Here is a 23,782-nt window from a genome sequence, read left to right as displayed (position 1 = left end):
CACTGGAAAGAAAATACACAAAGAACCAAACGTTTAAAAAACAATACAAATGACTTATGTACATAGACAATATTTGTTCAGCTTGGAATACAGCTTTGTTGCAATTGCCATTGAATGTCTGTTGATTGTCCAAAAACATGATGGGCATTCTCCAGACAATTATTTGAATTAGGAAAGCCTCTTAAATGGGTGCTGAAACCTCTTCAACTTTATAGAATAATTCCAGATGAATGTGATTACTACTTAAGTCAGAACTACAACAAATCTGGTTGCCAGAAATGAATGAACCACCAGACCCTTGCAGACCCTGCTTTCCTGCATCTGTAGATGTAGACTCAGATCCCAGAGTACCAAAAGTTACAAAGACAGCTATTATAAATCTTCTTTCTTTGCTCAAAAAATAGGGCAATGAAAGCAATACAATGTAATAATTCATTGGGACTGATTTATGAAAGATCTCCAAGGCTGGAGAAAATACGCTTTCACCAGTGAAGCTGAGTGATCCAGCAAACCTGGAATGGATTTCTACAAAGTCAATTGCTATTTGCTAGCAAATGTTTTGAATCCTGGACCAGATCCATTCCAGGTTTGCTGGACCACCCAGCTTCACTGATGAAACTATTCTCTCCAGCCTTGGAGAGCTTTCATAAATCAGGATAATTGTGTTTGGAAAACATACATGTGCTCAAACTTCATCAGGTTGAGGAAGCACAGGTGTCTAATAAACCTAATCTTTATACAATTACCAGTCGATGGTCCAAAGAGCAAAGAGATCATTGGTGACCTTGCAAAAACAATTAAGGCAATTCCCATTATTAAAATATTATCATATGATTTTTTAGTTCTATTGGATATACACCCAAATTAAATAAATTTAAAGTTAAAATATAGGATAAGCTGATACTGCCTAAATGCAAGAGGCATTGCATTGTGACCTAAATCTTTAGCTTTGTGTATTTCTTCCAGATCTGTGCAGTAATCCAGTGTGAAATTTTGCCATATGTAGGAGCTCCGTACAACAAGAACCAGTCATTGCTGCTCTCTCGTCTTGTGCAAGGTAACTGGTCTTTATCCACCCTCCTCTAGTTGTCTGAAAGCATCCTGTATCGTGAGGAGCTCTGCTTTTCTGGTTATTGTTAGCACAGTGATGATGTCACTGCTACTTTTAAAAGGAAATTTGGTAAAAACAAAATGGAGTGATATTCATATTGAGGAACATATATTTAAATTGAAGTCTTTGTGCTTATAAATCATTACAGATTGGGTAAACAATTGCATTATTTATACATAATATTTTTTATCCTTATTTATACTTTGTTTTATTTCAATGCAGTTGATCACATTCATCTTGGGGATCAGTTTCCCAATGGAGACAATTCTTTACAATGTCTACATGTCTACCTATGCTGAAAAGTCCATTAGAGGAATGTGTGACGGGATGGCAACACAGGAGCAAAAATGTGAACAAGGAACAAAGTTCTGTAAAATAAAATGTCATGAACTAAAACTTCATAGGAAAGTCACCAGGTATTTAACCCCCCTAGCGTTCTAATTCTGTCAGTTTTTTGATGCAAAAAGTGATCCTATTTGTTTTGCATAGAAATTTTTGTTTATATTATGGGCCTGTATTTCTTAGGATTAACTCCTGGGTATAATAATTATATTTATTTATTATAATCATAAATTTTAATATAATACATAATTATAAATCATAGTTATAAAAAATAATGAAATAATAGACCACAACAGTGTAATTTATCAAAAAAAATATTTTATCAAAAATTTCTCACTGAAATTTTCCAAACAAGGGTGCAATATTATTGATAAATAATAATACAAGTAAAATGCAGATTTTAGAAAAAAAAATATTTTAATTTTTAGTAGACATCCCTGGTGTGGTAGATTTTGAAGCAGGGTGCTGCACAAAGCCCAACATCACAGTCAGGACAGTAGAACCTGGTTTCTTTGCATTTCTTCCTTCCTCTGTCATTGGTCTTTGAGCAGCAAACCAAGCACATCCTTGTAGGTGCGGCCTTCTTCTGGGTTGGTGGGATGTATTCAGTGAAGTGACGACTGGTCAGGCGTTCTGGGTTGACAACGGTGGAAGCACGACGTCCAGGTCTATTCATAGCCACTGATGGTGTTTGGTGGTTCTTGACTATAGATTCGGAAACTTGCAAAATGAAGTCTGAATGATTCACAGGCCTCTGACTATTCTTTTTTTGTACAGAACATAGACATTCCATAGGCACTGCTGAACAAGATTCCTGAAAATCTTTTTGTAGTATTTCCCCATCGCTGGGTAAAATGTCATGGCTTGGTCAGCTCTGTCTACACCTCCCATGGTGTTGTTGTAGTCAGTCACCACCTGTGGCTTCATCACTTCTTTCCCACGTTTTGTGTGTACCGGAACGGCGGAGGACAGTACTCATCAGGCACACATCTTTCTTGTCACGCCATCTCAGGGCCATCGTCTTTCCTTTCTGCCAGGCAACAATTTCTCCTGTCTTCAGCTTCCCTTTTGCAAACAGTGATGGCAGGTTGCGCCGGTTAGCCCTTACGGTTCCATGGGCATCTGTTCTGTGTTGCAGAAGGAACTCATAAAGCTCAGGAGAGGTGTAGAAATTGTCGGTTATGACACAATAGCCCTGATCTAGCAATGGCTCAATGAGGGATAGCACTGAAGATGCTGCCAATCCGTAATGGCTGTATCTGGGGTTGAACTGTGTCCCTTTTCCAGTGTACAGTACTGTATTCCAAATGTAGCCAGATGAGGATTCGCACAGCATATAGGTCTTCACACCAAATCATGCCCTCTTTGACACAATGTACTGCACCCAGCTGAGCCTCCCCTTGTAAGCCATTAGACTTTCGTCAATGCCGACATCTCTTTCTGGCACATAGGTTTGCTGGAAATTTTGTAGAATTATCTGAGACACTTCCCAACTTTCTTGAGTTTTGGTGCAGGATGGGTAGTCTCATCAAATTCTTCATTGTTTGTAAAGTGCAGGTACTTCATGATGAGGGAAAAGCGGTATTCTGGCATGACTGTGCCAAAGAATGGAGTGGCAATCATTTTATTCTTGGACCAGTACCACTTCTGCATGGGTTTGCCCACAACTCCCTGCAGGATCACCAAGCCCAAAAACAGCCAAATGTCATCCTTGGTCACAGGTTCCCACTTTCTGCTTCTTGCAAATTTCAGGTGTGGAGCACCTTGTTGTTGTCCAGCGTACCTGCATAAAACAAAATAAAAAATGTATTTTAGGATATGTTCTTTTTTAGTATGAAGGTTGCACATAATATGTTAGCAAACAAAGAGCAGCATATATATTTGCATAAAAAAAATTTTGCAAAAAATTTCAAAAAGTTAGCAAACACAGGGCAGCATACATGCTTACATAGAAAAAAAAATGGCAAAAAATGTCAAAACGTTACCAAAAAGCAGCATACATGTTGGCATAAAAAAAATGAAAAATGTAAAAAGTTAGCAAACACAAAGCAGCATACATGTCTGCATAAAAAAATGTCCAAAAAATTTCAAAAAGTTAGCAAACACAAGGGCGGTTTACCTGTTTGTCTCTGCAACAATTTTTTCGATAACTTCATCGGTCAAAAACAACTTCAGGTATGCCAGGGGGTCGTCGCATTCAGCCTCAATTTTCATCCCAGGTGCGCCGGTGAATGGAAATCTTGGCGGTGCTGTCTGGTCCGCATCAAGGTCAATGGAGCACCATGTGCGCACAGCACTGACTTTAGGTTCAGAATCGTCGCTCAGTTCACTTTCGCTGTCTGATGACAAATTTCCGCTGCTCTCAAATTCCCCCAAAACAGCGCTTGCGCCGGCGAGATGCCGTCTGGGTGCCTTTCAGTCTCTAGCAATCAGTCAGGCACAATCAAGGTCAAAGACAAAGTGATGAAATGATACATTCAGAAAGTGATTTAAAAATCATCAAAAGGTCAGATGAAGGTGGTGGTGGGGTGGTGGGGATCCGGGCGGCATTTAAAAGCAGATTACTCAGTTATCTGCTTTTAAATTTTCAGCCACGCCCCCTGTTGGAGAGATGCCCCGGCATCACAGCGGGATCATCCGATCGCCGCTGGAGCACAGGGCCAAGGTAAGGGGGACCCCCAAAATTACCCCGAGTCACACACACATGAGTTACAGCTTTTTGCTAGTTTTTTCCACCCCGACTCACATTTGGGATTACCGCCAGGGGAGTTAATAAAAAAATAACATAAACATGAAATGTTTTTATATTTTATTTTTTTCTATTAACTGTTGTATTCATTTTTGGAGGGAGAAACTTGGCAATTCTAGACAATTCTAGTAAAAGAGCAGAGTTTTAAGAATTTTACCTCAACCAATGCTAGGGCCCACTGCTTATAAGTTACAAGTCTTTACAACTCACACACAGAAAATGAATAATGTAGGAAATTATTAGCATTTTCTTCTCTTTATTTAAGTTCAAAACAAACACAAAGGTATAAGGTAAAAATTCTTCCATCAACCATTTAAGTCAACATGATTTCCCAAAGTGCACTGACTGTCATTAATTGTCATTTACTGGCCAGTAAACATTTATTTAACCTTTAGGGTCCAAAAAACTACAGTTGGTTTTCTTCAAACAGCCACACCTTGAATAGAAATATCTGTACCCTGCCAGTATGATGGACTGGCAACTCTTTAAAGGTCTGGCACACATCCAGATTGGGCATTGAGACATTGGGCCTGATTTATTAAAGTTCTCAAAGACTGGAGAAGATAGATTATCATGAGAACCTGGGTGATTCAGCAAACCTGGAATTGATCTGAAAACATCTGCCATTTGATATTAATTGATTTCCCAGGTTTTCCTATGATAGTATATCTTCTCCAGACTTAAAGAGCTTTAATAAATCAGCCCCAAAAGGACCCCTAGATATTATAGGGTCTCTTTATTCATTTGAACTTTTATTGGGATTGTTCTAAAAGTTGTTAATAATAGGTACTTTTTTCATGGCATTACATAGTACATCTCCAATATGTCCAATGTTATGTCCATGTCCATGTCTTTATTAAAACACTGCAAGCACAGAAAATACCAGCTGTATCGCCAGATAGCCATTGTGCTTCTAACAACCTGTTCAAACTGCCAACATAGTGCCTTTTCTGTGCTGAAAACCCAATTAGCCTTGTCAGCCCTGCTTGTGGGTCCAAAGAACTCCCCTTCCTCTCTGTATCCCACTCCAAATGCATACATCGATTTTTTTCCAAACACATTATTCTGTTACTTGAACTCACAAGCATTTGGGACAAACTCAAGGGGAAAGAGAGCAAGGCCCAGTCTTAAATTTAGATAAAATCTGCACATATCAAAAGTAGAAGTTCCATTACCATTTCATGTAGTATATAACTCATCATGATTATCATATTATGATTTTCATCATATGGAAAGAAGCTTAAAGTCAATTTGACACCTAAATCCGCAGTGTGATAGACCTCTGCATTGCATCATTCTGTGCCCAAACGTCAAGAATTGGAGGAAATAACACGTCTTTGCTTTTGTTTGATTCTGTGTTATTTATGATTGTGAAATATCTTTTAGTTGGTTGGTAACTTGATGTTGATGGTGCCATGGATTTGTTTGTCTGTGTGCATTTGGCAAGAGGTTTCCACCATTTCACGTGCCCTGTATAAGTAAATAGAAAAAGAAAATAGAAATTGTATATCCATGGTAATGAATTGAAAGAGTTCCATTGCTGTAAACAAATAGGCTGATTGATTTAAATGATAATCTCCATCATGTGCTCTGCATATCTCAGACTGGGTCAGCAGGATGTAGAAAAAAAAAAAAAATTCCCCTAAAGCCAGAATAAAACTTCTTCAACAAAATCTTATTGGGACTTTAAAGGCAACAAATAAATATTTAACTATTAGCATGTAATCCAGCTAGCACATTAATAAATAGATATCAACATATTTAATCATTATTTTCATAATTCAATTTCAGTATTCATAAATACATTTAAACATTTCTATAATATACAATGTTGAATTACTGAAAACTGAGCTTTTTTTTTAAACTGAACTAAGGGATAAGCAATCATTGATGTGCGTTGTGTATATTTTCCAGATCTGTATAGTAATTAATTGTAATTCTTTCTTTTGTGCAATAGCTTTCTGTGATCAAGACTAGTAACTTCTGTAGTATTTTGCATACAACTCGTAGTAGGTGGGTTTGCTGCGTCCCTCCCATAGCTCTGCTCTCTGCAAAGGCTACATGCAGCATAGTATTGATACCACAATTACAATCACAAGGTACTATCTGGGTTTACAAAAACATTTGGTTGCACACAAAGTGTGGTTATTAAGGGGGGAAAGGTAATTTAAAAATGGTCCAAGTGCTCTTCCTTCTCATTGCTATGTGGTTTACAGTAGAGATTAGAGGAATGTAAGGTTGCCATGTCTGAAGCAGAACAAAACCAACTACTAAAAAAAAGGTAAAGGATTCTGAGGATGAATTACTCCACTATATCTGCAGGTGCAGAAGTCAGTGAGGATTTTTGAAAAAATAATTAAACTTTTAATATATATATATATATATATATATATATATATATATTCCTAAAATAGATATAAGATAGATAGACAGATAGATATAATAGATAGAGAGATATAACATATAAAACTATGTAGTAGGATAAATAGATCAGTTTGGCTGGAAAATAAAGAATTGCTATGTCCAGGTGACATTTAAAAATAGCAACTAGGCTCAAGTGGGTAATTAACAACTACATGTTGATCACAATGCCTAGCTGGGATAAACCCCCAACTGAGGGATCATTTTACCAATATATTTACCTATTTATAATGAAGTTGACATTTTTAAAAGGGTGGTGATTTTTAAAAGGGTGGTTAGTTCAATGTACATGTTGGACATATAGGGCCTGATTTATAAAGCTCTCCAAGGCTGGAGAGGATAGACTTTCATCAGTGAAGCTGGGTGATCCAGCAAACCTGGAAAGGATCTAGTCAAGAACTGAAAACATTTGCTAACAAATAGCAAATTACTTTTAAGAAATCCATTTCAGGTTTGCTAGGTCACCCAGGTTCACTGATGAAAGTGTCTCTAATAAATCAGCCCTATTGAGTTTAGCTAATTTAGAACGATTAGATAAAACTCTCTCTTTCTCTCTCTCTCTCTTTCTCGCCACCTTGTCAGTGGACTACAGAATAGAATAAAAGAAGGAATTTTAGCAATTGAATGGAATATTCACTTGCCTGTCACAAGCTGTCCCTGTAAGTGTGCCAAGTCTGAGAAAAAGCCTGAAGATGTCTTCTGAAGAGACTGGCATCTTCTTGGTTTTGACATTGAGCCACTGCCAGTCAGGGGCGGTAACTGTCCTCTCATTTTCCACCCATCCTCCTCCTTGTGTGATTTAGGTTGTTTGTTGTTCTTGCACCCAAATGTGTGTTTAATCTCTCCATTCATTAATTTCCTTTCGAGTACCTCTCTTGTTAACTGCGGGTGGGAGGAGGACAGGAGAACTGACCTGCAGACCACTGGAACCAACTCGTTAAAGAAGTCTGAAGGGATAGCTGGTGATGGACATGGAGATACAGGAATGCCACATACAACACAGCTGGGACCACGTAACTTGACAATATTCTCCATTTTAAATGCACGATTTATCCCAAAAAGGTTCTTTAAATACACTCGTGCTCAGTGAGCAAATTTCTCAATGAGAAATTAGAAAATGTTAGCAAGTATAAACAGAGAAGCCTGCAGGAAATGTTTACTAGTGCTTGGTTGCTTGGCTAGTTTGGTTCGTATCTAACACTTGCTGCCTAAATAGTATCATGGCAACATAAGCTGTAAAGCTCCTTTGTAACCTGTGTACGATTATTGTGACCCTGCTGAATACCAGGTACACATTCCTCAAACATTGATCCACTTTTGAAGGCTTAGTAAAACACCCATACCTGCTATTGCTGTCAGGGTTCATCTACTGTCTTAATTTATGAGAACATTTGTGGCCCTTTATAAAACAGGGAATCAGACATTCCCTCAAACATTCCCTCTTGAGGAATTCTCCAAGGTCCATGTGTTTCAATTGCATTAATTGATTCCCACCAGGGAAGGTCTGAGGAGATGTCAGATTCCCTTTTTATAAATTGAGGCCATGGTTTAATTTATTGTTATATTTATTTTAAATGTTAACTGTGTCTCCATGCAAAAAAATATTTTCTCCTCCTGTTCTTATAAGGAAAGCAATATCATCCTGATAGAAGTTCCAGACATTCTTCAATCATGTGACAGTATATTGCACCTTATCTGAAAGTAATCGTAACTTTTTGAAAATAAGTATTTCTATTCGGGTGTGTTAGTGAATTGAATCATTAATCAGCCCCAGTGTGTGTATTGCTGCATGCTTGCTCCCTGACTGCTCCCTTAATATTCTTTTCTGGCTAAGCCGTGTCAAACAAATATGGAAGTGAGAAAAATTTCCCTTTTTCTTTCAAATAGGAAATAAAGAAAAATGGCAGATACAGTATAGTTTCCTGACGAGGGATTACACACCAAAAATATGATTTGTATAGAGTTGGCATTTGAAAGCAATCTAAAGCCATGCATCTTCAAATTACAGACACATTTCTTTTATTAAAGCCGAACTATCACAAAAAAAAAAATCACAATTACCTTTATAGATGAAAAGCCGGTAACTCTGCAATCCTAGTTGAATCGGTCCAATGGAGTCCCTTCTTTCTTCTTTGTCCCAGTGCAGGCTACACACTGAACACCGTGCCATTTTCTTCCTGGTTCTTCTAAGGTCACCTGATTCCACGCTGCGCAGGCGTAAGATCAGATAACACACTTCTGGAAAATGTAAAAAAAAGACTGATGATCACACTGTCACAGCAGTAAATACAGAAAGGGAAGGGCCTCCTGATCATATGTTTAAACATATTTTATACATATATGTTTAAAAAAACATTTTTATCCCCTTAAATAAAAGGGTTAGCTGCCCTTTTATATACAGTAAAAAATTTGATGAAAGGTCCACTTTAAGGCAGTGCAATATCTATTGATATACACACATAGCAACCAATTAGACTTAAAAATTGTAATATATATATCACATTGCCAATGTATATTTTTTGGTTAGGTCATGTTTTTTTTTAATAATTTATATATATATATATATATATATATATATATATATATTTATATACACAGTACAAAAGATTGGATACACCTTCTTATCTTAAAGATTTTTCTTTAGTTTCATTATTATTGTAATATAATTTTTAGAGGGATCAAAACTATGACAAAAAAGTGGTATAAAACTGAAATGTGTAAATTTTACATTCTTCAAAGTAGCTAACTTTTGCTATGATGAAATATTCATACACTTATTTTATATGACATTATTTTAATCCGATTCAAAGGGTAATAGTCACATGGATTTGCTTTCTGTTAACGCATATGCCATGTTATGAGTTAGGTTTAATTCTGGAAATTCTTTCTTAATGTGTTTTAGACCATCAGTTGTGTTGTGCAGAGGTGGGGTTGGTTCTATACAGTAAATAGAGCCTGTGGCTCAGAGGTTAGTACTCTGGCCTTTGCAGCGCTAGGTCTGGTTGTATATGGTACGTCTCCCATTCTGCCAAATCTCAGCCCTGTGTATGCAACTGTTTTCCCCTGCAACCCTCATCTGATATTGTATATGGTACGTCTCCCATTCTGCCAAATCTCAGCCCTGTGTATGCAATTGTTTCCCCTGCAACCGTCATCTGATTGTATATGGTACGTCTCCCATTGTAGATGAATTTATTGCACCAACTTTAATCTCCTCATAGATTTATCTGTTCACTATCCCTTAGTTCCAGCTGAGTGCACATTGATAAATATTGCCCTGCTAACCCCTCCCCTCCCCAGGTTCAACTGGTATATTAAATTCTTTATACTCTGATCAGTTCATCCATAATCAGGGCCCAAAGCACTTCTATTTAAACAACAGTCAAGGTCACTACTCCTTGTCCTCACCAGTCTGATAACTCATTGTCGCTCTGCTCCTTCTCACTGAAACTTGGCTTTCCTCCTCTGACTCTGCCTCTGCTCTCGCTCTCTCCTATGGAGGCCTGCACTTTACACATACCCCTAGACCTGGCAACAAAGTAGGGGGTGGTGTGCGTCTCCTTCTCTCACCTAACTGTACATACAGAGTCCTTCTTACCCCACCCTCTCATTTTTACCTCTTTTGAAGTCCACTCTGTCCGTCTCTTTAGCCCCTTACCCCTCATTGTTGCTGTTGTCTACCGCCCCCCTGGCTCAGTATCACAATGTTTGGATAACTTTGCATCCTGGCTCCCTCACATTCTTTCCCATGACCTGGCCACTCTCATCCTTGGTGACTTTAATGTTGCAATGGATGAGCCCAACTTTCCCTCCCCAGCCAAACTGCTCTCCCTTATCTCTTCATTTGGACTCACTCAGAACATCAATGGCCCCAAACACATAGCCAGACACACTTTAGACCTGGTATTTTCAAAACTCTGCAACCTCACCCTCCTTTACAAATCACAATTTCCCCTTTCTGATCACAACCTTATCACCTTCAACTTATCAAACTCTTGCCCTCCCTTGCCACATCCCACATCCCAGACCTGGTCAATGGCAGAGAGATCCTAACCCCCGCTCTCTCCAAAATCACTTCCCCAGATGAAGCTGCCACCATGTTAAACCCATTTCTTAACTTGGCTTTGGATAAAGTTGCCCCTGCCACCTTCCGCTACCCCCGTCCTGCCAACCCCCGACCCCTGCACAACAATCACACCAAACAGCTACAAAGGACTGTTCGTGCAGCTGAGCGTAAGTGGAAAAAATCTGGCCTCAGCGCTGACTTCATGGACTACAAAGCCAAGCTACAAAGCTTTACCACAGAGCTCACTGTCACCAAGCAAAATTATTTCTCTGCAGTCATTTCCTCTCAAGCTTCCAACCCACGAAACCTCTTCTCAACAATTGACTCCCTTCTAAACCCCACACCTGCTCCCCCCACAACATCCTTCTCTGCCCAAGACTTTGCCACCTACTTTAGAGATAAAATCGACAAAATCAGACATGATGTCTCTGCTCACCGAGCCACTCCAACCATACCCACCCCTTCCACCTGTAAATCATCACTGGCCTCCCTCAGCCCTGTTACCGTGGATGAAATCGCTTCTCCTCTCTCATCATCTCCATCTACTACATGTCCACTTGACCCAATCCCCTCTGATCTACTCCGTGCCCATTCCTCCACCCTGGCCCCTGCCCTAACCGAACTATTCAACCTCTCCCTTTCTACTGGTAAATACACCTCAGCTTTCAAACATGCCATAATTCTCCCTATCCTAAAGAAACCCTCACTGGACCCCTCCCTACCCTCTAACTACCGTCCAATCTCCCTTCTCCCATTTATCTCAGAGCTAGATCTCAAGGCAACTTTTCCCTGCTCCTTATCTTTGATCTTTCCTCTGCTTTTGACACTGTTGATCACCCACTTCTAATACAAATCATGCGTTCCATTGGTATCTGTGGCACTGCTCTCTCTTGGTTTGTTTCCTATCTGTCTGACCGTTCCTTTCAAGTTTCTTTCAATTGTAATTTCTCCTTGCCCACTCTCCTCCCTGTTGGTGTTCCCCAAGGGTCAATCCTTGGACTGGTTCTCTTTCCTCTGTACACCTCCTCTCTCGGTAGTCTCATATCTTCCTTTGGCTTAAAGTACCATCTGTATGCTGATGACACTCAAATCTATCTGTCCACTCCTGACTTGTCTCCCTCAGTCCTGGATAAGGTCTCATGCTGCCTGTCAGCCATCTCATAATGGATGTCTGACCGATTTTTGAAAGTCAACCTGGATAAAACCGAACTCATCATCATCCCCCCCTCGAATTCCAAATCTCCCCCTGACATATATCTAACTGTTAACAACACTGTAATTCGGCCCTCCCTCAGGCACGTTGTCTTGGTGTCACCTTTGACTCTGCCCCCTCATTTACCCCCCATATTCAGAACATTTCTAGATCCTGTCACTTTCATCTATGCAACATCTCCAAAATCCGCCCCTACCTGTCCCCTGGGACCACCAAACTCCTTGTACATGCTCTTATCATCTCTCGTCTAGACTACTGTAACCTCCTCCTCTCTGACCCGACTCTCTTCTCTACAATCTAATATGAATGCTGCAGCCAGACACATCCATCCTTGTCTCCACTCCTCTTCCGCTGCATCTCTTTGCAGATTTCTACACTGGCTTCCATTTCACCTTAGAATCAAATTCAAGGTCCTGTGCTTTGCCTTCAAATCCCTATGCAGTTATTGTCCCAATTACATTTCTGACCTGGTAAAAAAGTACTCCCCTAGCCACTCTTCTCACTCCTACAATGACCAACTAATGACTTCCTCACTCATAACCCCATCAAACGCACAGATACAAGAATTCTCTAGAGCTGCCCCAACTCTCTGGAATGGCCTTCCTCGTCCTATTCGGCTTGCTCCTACTTTCTGCTCTGACATCATCATCAATCTGCCTGTGTATACTGGAGGTAAATATCCTGTCCTGTTCTTAGATCTATCATTGAAGAATATGGGGCAACACTTGGATATCTTATTTTAAATATGTGGAATAAACAATTATAAATTTGATATCGGTCTCTTCATTCCAGAAGAAGCAGATCGTGCGAAATGCGTCGAATGAACATGAATTGAGACTGTGCTCTCTATATATGTATTCTCTGTTATAAAGACTGAATAAATTTTGGTTTATAAAGACAATACATGGAAAAAAAGGAGGGAAACTTAAAAAATACAACAACATATAGCAAGGAAAATACAGCATAACTCAACATACAAAGAAATAAAATAAAACCTTTACATATAAATACTACATTGGGGCTAACAATACCATAACGAACATAAACCTGTATGCAAAACATTGAATAACTGAACATTCTCTCAATCCTATCGTAACGTTTTGTGTGTTATATACCATGTAGAGTATATAAACTCTATCATGAATTTGTGCTTGTTCATCTTATTATCCCCTTGGTTGGCTCTAATCTATCGCTTTTCATATATTACCTACAGGGAGGATACTAAAGTGGAGAAAGTAGGCGGATACTGTTGAATCTATGCAGCTAAAATAGCTCTCCTTGCTGTCAGGAAGCTGATATTGATCTATATTTTCAGGAAAGGGCTAAGAACGAATGTTGGATTAAGATCCCAATAACCAAATAAAAGCAGGTCTAGTTGTACATCATTATCTGTAAATCTGTGTATGAACTGGAATACATTTTTCCAAAGACAATGAACTAGGGAGGCAGAGGTCATTGCACATTTGAGACGGGGTGATCCAGGACTAGGTAATGCACAGTACTTGCTTATTGGGGCAAAAAACTTTGTAAACTGTGAATAATCTTAAACTGGGTTTCCCACCATATTTCAGGTTTTATACTTTAAAATTTTGGTGTGATCAAGATTGATGGGAGGTGCCAGAAAAGTCCATAAGATTTATGTAAAGGATAGGTTTACAAATTCCCAGTACATCAGATTAGAGCCCGCATTAATGCTTCACAGAATTCAAATAGCAGACACATCTCAACATCAAATGTTCAGAGGAGACTGAGTGAATCAGGCCTTCTTTGTCAAAATGCTGCAAAGAAGCCACTACTGAGGAACAAAAATCAATAGGACAAATGAAACATTCTCCATGTCTTTGTGAGATGCTGAAAAGGTGAGCATTTTCCACATGCTTGGATCCCTTCAGACTTTGTGAGCGCTTTTATATTGTTGTAAAACTTTTAAGAAATAGAAATGCAAACAAAAACTATGATTTAACTATTTTTGAAAAAAATAATACGAATGAAAAAGCTGAGAAAAAGAGTCGGGGAGAGGAATTGTAAGATAGAAAAGATCTGATTTGGTACGTTGTACTCCAGTGGAGAGCTGGTTTATGTAAGTGCATATCTTGTCTGTTAATTTTGTTGAGAAATTATTTGAAAACATGTATTTGTTTACTGAGACTGAATTATCATCAAAAAATCTTCATAGATCCCATGATTTTTTCTTGAGAAAGCTGATGTTGAGGTCCGTGAAACGCGTGAAAAGATTTCCATGGGGAATTGTTCAGCTATGGAATGAACCTTGTATAGTGTATACCATTCGTTTGAAACATTGTTACAAACAAATACAAATATTGATGTTTAAAAATAAGTAAAAATATATTGAGTTGTTTAGATACATGCCTAAAAGGTCCCGTACAAAGCAAAAAAAAAATATTTGGTATGTAATAGGATGAACATTAATTATATAGAGTAAGTGACATATTATTTTATTCTACGATAGAAAAGAGAAAAGGACAAGGAGATAAAGAAATGGTACAAAGTGATAAAAAGTCCAATACACTGTAAGGACTATTTGACCTAGAAGGAGAGTGATGGAGCGCTGTGCCAGATGTTCTGGCCTCCACAATTACCCACCTTAAACCCAACTGAGATGGTTTGGAATGAGTTAGACTGCAGAGTTAAGGCAAAGCAGCCAACAAATGCACAACAACTCTGGGAAATCCTTCAAGACAGTTGGAAATCTTTTCCAGGTGACAACCTCATAAAGCCTGTTGAAAATACCAAGTGTGTGCAAAGCTGTCATCAAAGCAAAAGATGGCTACTTTGAAGACTCTAAAATATAAAACATATTCTGGTTTATGTAACACTTTTGTTTGTTTAAAACATAATTCAATATGTGTTCCTTCACAGTTTAAATTCTTTCAATATTATCTTGATTATTATTGTTTATGTATAAAGAAAAAACATTGAATTAGAAGAAGTTTTAAAACATTTGACTTGTGCTTTCATTTAAATGTAAACTTAAAGCAGAATTAAACCTAAAATATAAAAAACTGGGACAGGTGGTCTCCGCTCTGCAATAAAAGAAGTTTACCTACCTCAATGCAATTTTTCATAAAATACACTCACCTGTCCTGACTCTGTTGTGGCTGCTGCCGTCTTTACCCAATCTTTACTAGCCATACTGAACTGATGTGATTCCTGTACACGTGCATCAAATGTACATCACATTTTCAGAGGAAACTGTGTGACTGCAGGCAGGGATCTGCCAGGATACCCAGCGCCATACACTGAGCTGCATGTGTGTTTTGCTTCATTTCATAAAAAATTGCAAACAGGCAGATAAGTTGGTTTTATTTCATTTATTACGTCTGGAATAAAATGACCTGCCTGCTTACAATGTCTTTATTTTTTTTCCATTCAGTTCCAATTTAACATTTTCTACAATGACTTCTCACTGGCTGAATAAGTCAAATGACCTAAATGGTAAAGGGATTTATTTAAGTTAAAAAAATTGGATCTTAAAGTATATGTAAATCTTAACCAAGAACTTCCTATTGATTCCTTTTTAATCTGTAAAAAAGAATATTTTGTATATCTATTTGACGAAATCAAAAATCTTCTCATGACAAAAATTCAAATATGTCTCAAGTTCTGTGCTCACATCCTCTTCTAAATCAATTTCTTGAAAAATACTATTGATTGACACACAAAAAAAAACAAATATTCATGCACAAACAAGATAACAAAAAATGATAGAACATTATAGAATACAGGTAAGTACTAGCAGGAACAAGCTTCATCTAGCATACAGGCAAGCTCATACTATATTTTAAGAAACATTTAAGCAATACTATCCTTTAGCACTACCTACCATGAAAGGCACCGATATTATCTCATCAACAAGAACTTCGCTAGTAAGCTGACATCACAAAGAAGGATGTTGTGGTTTAGCTGCGGCTCTTTGGGGTACAGTCATGCGATAGCTGCCCCTGATACTGAGTTGGGTTTCTGATGTTCCCCTGCGTGGTTAGAACACAGTGTCTGGAGAACAAATGTCTGCAATCACATGAAAGTACAGCTTGTGTGTTATGTCTCTGCTACAAAGTGAAAAATACATTTTCTGGTCAATAATACCCTTGTTTATGTATCTAAAACACAAGACAGAGTAGCTATTACCTATTCAGAATCACTACTTAATCTTTGCAATAAAACAAAAAAATTGCAATAAAACAAAACAAAAAACAAACAAACAAAAAGTAGCCTAAAAGTACCCAGAATACATGTACATGTAATTATAATAATATAAGCTAGAAATATTGAGGGCTATATCTAATTGGCTGATGTTGGTATGCCAGGCTTTTTTCTGTTTTTTTTTAGTTTGCAGGTTTATGTCATTGCTTTGTTTGAGTGAGGTTGCTCTCTTTTCCCCAACAACTTTAGGGTAGATAAAAAGGAAACTGTTCACCATATTGGTGTAAAATGTCTGTCCAATTTTACATGGACTTTTCCTCGACTCCAAGGCTTCATGCTAGCTCCACTGCAGTGTAGTTGAACTAGTTTAGCTTTACTGATACTAGTTACTTAAACTAGTAACATGGGAAGCCCATTGACTCAGTGGTTAGCACTCTGGCCTTTACAGCACTAGGTCCCAGGTTGGAATCTTGGCCAGCACACTATCTCCATGAAGTGTTCAGGTTCTCCACGTTTGTGTGGGTTTCCTCCAGGTACTCCTGTTTCCTCCCACATTCCAAAAACATGCAGTTAAGATTCTTGGCTTCCCCCCAAAAATGACCTTAGACTGTATTATGGCTATGGTAGGGACATTAGATTGTGGGCCCCTTTGAGGGACAGCTAATGACATGACTTGGACTTAGTACAGCATGCGTAATATGTCAGCGCTATATAAATACTGTGTAATAATAATAATATTAGTATACTGTATGTTACTTGGAGAAAAGTTTAAAAAAGCTGTGACCATAGCTGTGGCTTACCATTAAATCATTAGTGTGTAATTATAGTATTTTGTAAATAGTGTAATAAAGGGCAAAGACTTTGCAGATTAATTTACAGAAAAACAATTTCACAAAACAAATTTTAACCTATTTTCCATAGTACTCCTGCAGCTAAATACATTTGTCCTACCATTGCTTTAATCACAGTTAGAGTAATTTTATAGGGGCTGAGGTGCTGCAGCTGTTTCATTTTTAAGCATGTAAAAGCACACAAACACACATAAAAGAAAATCACAACTGAACTACTTTTTAAAACAAAACCTCAGACAAAAATAAGATAAAACAACAACGCCAGCTTTTGCTGCAATATCCACATTCAATCCTGAGATTTTTTTCTCTGTATTATATTTCTGCTACTACTGTCTATTGGCCAGCATAATGAATATGGTATTGCAAATAAAGCCAACCAATTACACACATTATTATAACTACAAACCATATACCACAAAATAAACCAAAAACAACAATCTTTGGTGTACATTGGCCCAATAGTAGTAAAAACAACATACGGTAACAATTTCCTTTAAAAAATAACAGAGAACAAAATTATACCTTAAAGTCTTTGAAGGCACTATACCATAATTGTAGCTGTGTAAGATAACTGCAAGCGATGGCCCCAGCTGCAAAACACTTGAGGATGATTTACCAGTTTCCATTGACATCTTAAAAGGCATGAAGACGGGGTCACTATGACTTAAAGCAAATCTATGATCACATTTTCAACATTTTGTAAAATTTTGGGCAGCACTGGATCCCAGATTCAAATCTTGGCTAAGACACTATCTGCATGGAGTTTGTAGGTTCTAATCGTGCGCGGTTTTCCTCCGGGTACTCTGGTTTCCTCCCACGTTCCAACAACATGCAGTTAGATTTAATGGCTATCCCACAAAATTGGCCTTAGACTGTGGTAATGAGATATGACCTGAGGCAGGGCCATTAGATTGTGAGCCCCTTTAAGGGACAGTTAGTTACATGACTATGGACTTTGCACAGCACTGCGTAATATAGATTGGTGCTATATAAATACATAAATACTAATATAATAATATAAATAAATATATATATATATATATATATATATATATTTTACAATTTTGACCATCAGCCACTTCTCAAAAGTGGTATTGTGGGGTAACTTCTGAGCAGCCTGGTCCTTCTAATATGTTAAAAGGTGTAGGCAGGTAATGTACCTGACCTCCCTAAACAGTACTCAGATGCAATTGCAGCCACTGTGCCTTAAGAAGCAGCACCTTGATAGACTTGGGGTAGAATAGTTTCTAAGTCGATAATGATGGCATTGTTTCACGAGAACTCCATAAAGGATCTTCTCATGAAGACTGAGAACTGAGAAAAGATTCACCCAACCCTTCTATATCCTCTTAAAACTCCACCCAGCTATTGCCAGTTCAGTCAATGTTTTACTCTTGTTGCCTACAGTTATTTGTTAACTGATTCAAATTTACCACAGAGGACCAACCGAGGGGGGCCTATGCTAAACTGATTTAGGGCCCTTGTGGCTGTTAACTGAGGAAAGTCCAGGGCCCTATTGCAACAGAACACTTCTCTGTCTATGTCTTCCCTTTTGCTAACTTTTATTTCACTACATGCAGACAACTTTTCATTGTGTGCATTAGAAATGAGTCCAGCAAGTTATAGAGTTATAGAGAACTTATTTCTTAACTGATCAACATCCAGCATCATCACTCCTTTCATCCTCAGTTTTATTGTCTCTAATCCATCCTTTTCATTACTTTCTTTCAAGGTTTTTCAATAACGGAGGCTTAGCATCACATTTGAGCATTATCTAGGTCGTAGGTTCCCAACCTTTTTTGGGTCAGAGCCCACGTTTTCAAGGAGTGATTCGATAGCGCCCCCCTTGGGTGAACTATACTGTACTATAAATTGAAAAACAGGGACAGATTTTTAAAATTATTTTATATATATATACGGTATATATATATATATTTTTAAAAAAAATGTATGTAGTATTAGTGAGATGAGCTTGGTGACAAATGGCCAGCTCTGTGTAACAGGCACCGTGCCAGCCGGTCAGTCCCTCGCACAGAAGTGTCTGCAGATTTGACTTCAGGCGGCAGTGAGCAGTACTGAGCGGTACTAAGCAGGGTTCCATGGCATGATCAAGGGGTAAATACAGTGCCACCTCACCACCAGTTTGAATGCAGCCTTAAAGTATGGTGAGAGAGCAAATTTATACTTGAGGCACCACAACGCACAGACAATTGGCAGTATCCTAATGCTCAATGCCATGCAAGAGATGCACCAGGGGCCCCTAATATGCAAACTCAATTTGGGGACCCTGGTTTTGAATTAGCCAATCACAATTTTTACTTTATATAGAAGGGGGGGGGGGAGTAAAAAATGAATGGAAGCACAGAGCCTCCTGGGATACACACGTCTTGAATTCCAAGATTGGGCTTGGGTTCGGGCATTTGCAGGAGGGCCTTTTCTCTCATTGAATAATGAAAGATGATGATTTCACACATGCAGTGAGTTTGGCACTTTTTGTTTTTGGACAAATACAGCAGCATACGTCACAGATCTGTGCAAATAAAGGTGTCAACCTTTTTATTTTTACTTTAGTTCCACTTCAATGAAAAAAGATCCTTGATTCTTATTGGGATTTTATGTCTGAAACCCTGTACTTGGCAACTTGTTATGTTCAGGGGGCTGAAATTAAGTTTATAATCAGCTCTCGGGGTCACAGACACAGACACAGCTCCCATGCTGCTGGTGTACAAGGGGCGGGGTTACCGAAGTCTATAGAACACGCCCACTCTCGGGGAGCTCACACTGAAGCACAATCCCATTGAAAACGTCAGGAGATGCGCACACAGACAGAACAGGACACCTGTCTATCCCACCCCCACCGATGACAGGGCAATATTTAGCCGCCCATATGCAAAGGCTGCCAGGGCTGTGGATTAAATGGAGGAGGAAGGGCTGTGCAGCACACTGGGAGAGGGATCTCCGTGCGTATTGTCTAAGGGAGTGGAAGCTGGTCCTCAAACCCCCTTTTTATGTCTTAGACAAGAAATGCCCCCTTAGATTTCTTCAGCGCCACCAGTGGGCAGGACCGCTCTCGTTGGGAACCTATGATCTAGGAGGTGGTCCACATGGAAATATAACATGCCAAGGAATGCCCACTCCTCCAGACTTACATCTACCCATCCAGGCATTTTAATGTCTGCATAACATTTACTATGCGCCAGCCATCTGCTTGTTTCAGAGCATAGGGTTCATAAATAAAGCCATAAGGCCGGATGCAGTGATGTTTTCAAGAATTACATTATTACAATAAAGGTGTCATCCTTTTTATTTTTACTTTAGTTCCACTTCAATGAGAAAAGATCCTTGATTCTTATTGGGATTTTATGTCTGAGACCCCGTATCTGGAAACTTGTTATGTTCAGGGGGCTGAAATTAGGTTTAGAATCAACTCTCGGGGTCACAGACACAGTTCTCATGCTGCTGGTGTACAAGGGGTGGGATTATTTCACAAGTGCAAGGTGGGCGGGGAGCAGTCACAGCTGATTACCGAAGTCTATAGAACACGCCCACTCTCGGGGAGCTCACACTGAAGCACAATCCCATTGAAAAAGATAGGAGATGGACACGCAGACAGAACAGGACACCTGTCTATCCCGGCCCCACCGATGACAGCGCAATATTGAGCCGCCCATATGCAAAGGCTGCCAGGGCTGTGGATTAAATGGAGGAGGAAGGGCTGTGCAGCACACTGGGAGAGGGATCTCCGTGCGTATTGCCTAAGGGAGTGGCGGCTGGTCCTCAACACCCCCTTAATATGTCTTGGACTTAGATTTCTTCAGTGTCCACCAGTGGGCAGGACCTAGGATCTAGGTGGTCTACATGGAAATATATAACATGCCAAGGAATGCCCACTCCTCCAGACTGTCATCTACCCATCCAGCCATTGTAATGTTTGCATAACATTTCCTAAGCGCCAGCCATCTGCTTGTTTCAGAGCATAGGGTTCATAAATAAAGCCATAAGGCCGGATGCAGTGATGTTTTCAAGAATTACATTATTACAAAATGTTCCAGTGTCACTGGGACAGGAGGTCAGAGCAAACTTCCAATGGTAACACCTGTTCCAGGGAGAACAGAAAGGGGGTTTCCTTCACTTGGGGAGGTTTCCTTTCACTTCCTACTTTGTTCAGGACAGGAAGCGAAAGGGGATCTCCCTAACACAACCCAGACAGCATAAAAAACTCAGACAGGGGTTTTAACCGTTTATTACTGTAAAATGTACAAAAACAAAAAAAAAAAACAATTACAGATCTGCTTTCATTTCCAGATGAGTGGTGATTTGCTTGAATAAACATATTTCTGTTTGGGTGATGAATGGAGCATGTCTGTGACAGGACTGCGTCAATTGTGTCAATGAAGAAAAATCAGTAATCATCAATAGTATTCATATTTAATATTTAAGAGATTGTTTCAAGCTAAAGATCCAGACACATATTTTATTAAAGAGAACAAATCTAAATTTTCCTTATATAAGCTGAAGCTCGCATCCTGATGTGGAGGCTGCCATCCCACTTCTAGCACCACTGCTGGCCCTAGTGCTGCTTACACCCCAAAACCTGACCCTGGTGGCAAAGGTCAAATATTGGCAGCCTCCAACACAAGATTAGAGATTAGGTAAGAAGTTGATCTGACAAATACATTTTAGAAAGAAGTATAATTGTGAAAATTATTTCCAACAGTAAGTTGCTGGAAGAATCCTTGCATAAAACAGAGGTTGTCATATGCATTGTGTATTATACTCCGGTGGAGCTTGATGTCAGGGTGTCCCCATCACTTGAGTGTGTCCCTGTTGTTTTCTGTAGTATGATTTGGATGTCCTGTAACACAATAAAGGCAATCCTCTGGGTATTGCACTACACTTCAATGTATATCGACAGATAAAATGGTTTAGCTGTGAGCAGAAACAAAGTAAAATCATAATCTGCAATATTTACTTACAGAACGTTTATAGAGTTGACAACTTTCAACAAGATCACAAAATGCGGGGTGTTTCAAAAGAGAGGTGACGGGCACTGCGCTGTCTGGGCTTATATCATTAAATATGTGTTGGATTCTCTGTAGAAAAAAAAACAAATAATTAATGTTGTAGAGAACAGTGACACATATACTGATATACTGATGGGAAGAGCTTACCTTCATGGGCTTTTTTCTCCTAGTGAAAGTTTAATTACAATCTAGTTTTAACTAAAATTGTGAAATCACTTGCCTTTTAAAATACCACTACTATTAACTTTATCAAATGCAATGCTTTTCAGACTTTATTTTGACAACTACTGATATTTTCCCTGCTCCTCTGTCACTGCCCACGAACCTACCGAACACAATTTGTGCCTTTTTAACTGCCCACAGGCTGTATGCATGCGTTCATCGATAGATAATATTATAGGGCACCTGGCAGATCCTTTCTCCCAGATTCTCTGCTGCAATAATTGTGATGACTGGGTGTGATACTGGGACTAAGAAGAGGACTATCTTACTGCGGAGAAAATGTTACATAGCAAACTACAAGGAACTGAGGAAGATTTGGAGCTGTAGCTGGTTATTGGTAAAATACCAGGTTTAAATAATTTGATTTGTGGCCTTTGATGCCTTATATGAGAATGACAGCTGATGCCCTTCTGCCCTTCCCTGATATTATGTAGTCAATATATGGCTGCTGTAAAGTTACTGACTGGGCACATAGTACTAAATACATGAGGTTAAGATTATTGGAAACAGACAGGGCTCTGTTATAAGATGTTATTATGCATACTCAGCTTCTCATTCCTGACTCTTAGGCTGCACACACATATTCAATTTCTGTAGCTGTAAATGATCCTTCCTGAATGTTTCCAGTGACAATAAAAGTGACAGATGAACAAACCAGCGATGTACACATAGCATTGTTCTATTCTTTATAGTAGAGGAGAATGAACGAGTGGCACTTCACTGTGCTCTTCTTCATTGACATGTACAGCGTTTTTCATGGATCCATCAGGACAGATCTATGAACAATGCCAGTCAACTGTTGTACACGTCAGATTCTTGCCCGATATGAGCCTGAACGGTAATATTGGGGTGAGAATCATCTGAAGTGTTTTCAGGTTTACATGATGACGTTAGGCCTTAGACTTAATGTCATCACTAGAACAAGATAAAGTTAAAAATACAGTATGCCTGATTTAATAAATTTAATAAAACTTATTAAATTAAAAAAACTCTCCAAGGCTGGAGAGGATACACTTTTATCAGTGAAGCTGGATGATCCAGCAAATGGATTTCTTCAATGTCATGTGCTATTTGTTAGCAAATGTTTTCAATCCTGGACCAGATCCATTTCAGGTTTGCTGGATCACCCAGCTTCACTGATGAAAGTGTATCCTCTCCAGCTTCAAAGAGCTTAAATAAATTAGACCCAGTAAGTCTGAACTGCTACAGTAGTAAGTGACTATTTAGTAAATATTTTTTAATTGAATATGTCCCATTATGAACAACTATTTACAAAAAAAAATCTAATAATTTCACTAACCTTGTAATTGCTACTAGCTTCTTTTTCACGTGAAGTAAATCTATGACTCTCCACATCATCTCCAGCACCATGCTCAAACACCCGAAGGATTTCCTTAATTGTGACAGTGACCTCTTCTGGGTTCTTAAGTATATCATCCTCGTTACCTATAATTCCATTCTTACATTCTTCAAAAGTACTCAAATTGGGAACAGACTGTGGATGAATATTATTACATGAATTTAATGTTTAAAGTATACAAAAATGTAAAAAAATAATAAAAAAATACCAGATTTAAATTAATTATCATAAAAACAGGAAATAACCGACCACATAAATG

General features: G+C 38.8%; 2 protein-coding genes across 3 annotated transcripts in view; both read right to left on the bottom strand.

The window, feature by feature from the left end:
* Positions 1 to 15,886, bottom strand: part of IL7R (interleukin 7 receptor) — a 58,788-nt gene extending 42,902 nt beyond the window's left edge. Inside the window, exons 1-3 of the mRNA XM_072416588.1 lie at positions 15,747 to 15,886; positions 8,685 to 8,861; positions 5,378 to 5,672 (exon numbers count right to left, since the gene is read on the bottom strand). The gene's annotated coding sequence lies outside the window, so the exon portion shown is untranslated. The remainder of the gene's footprint in view (positions 1 to 5,377; positions 5,673 to 8,684; positions 8,862 to 15,746) is intronic.
* A 5,267-nt stretch (positions 15,887 to 21,153) lies between these two features.
* Positions 21,154 to 23,782, bottom strand: part of SPEF2 (sperm flagellar 2) — an 81,891-nt gene continuing 79,262 nt past the window's right edge. For both annotated transcript variants that reach the window (XM_072416585.1, XM_072416586.1), the window contains exons 35-37: positions 23,464 to 23,658; positions 21,894 to 22,010; positions 21,154 to 21,772 (exon numbers count right to left, since the gene is read on the bottom strand). In XM_072416585.1, the coding sequence (XP_072272686.1) occupies positions 21,689 to 21,772; positions 21,894 to 22,010; positions 23,464 to 23,658 (396 nt within the window). In that variant the 3' untranslated portion in view covers positions 21,154 to 21,688. The remainder of the gene's footprint in view (positions 21,773 to 21,893; positions 22,011 to 23,463; positions 23,659 to 23,782) is intronic.

Source organism: Pyxicephalus adspersus, chromosome 6 (assembly GCF_032062135.1).
Source record: "Pyxicephalus adspersus chromosome 6, UCB_Pads_2.0, whole genome shotgun sequence".
Taxonomy (NCBI): Eukaryota; Metazoa; Chordata; class Amphibia; order Anura; family Pyxicephalidae; genus Pyxicephalus; species Pyxicephalus adspersus.
This window is presented reverse-complemented; position numbering and strand designations above follow the sequence as displayed.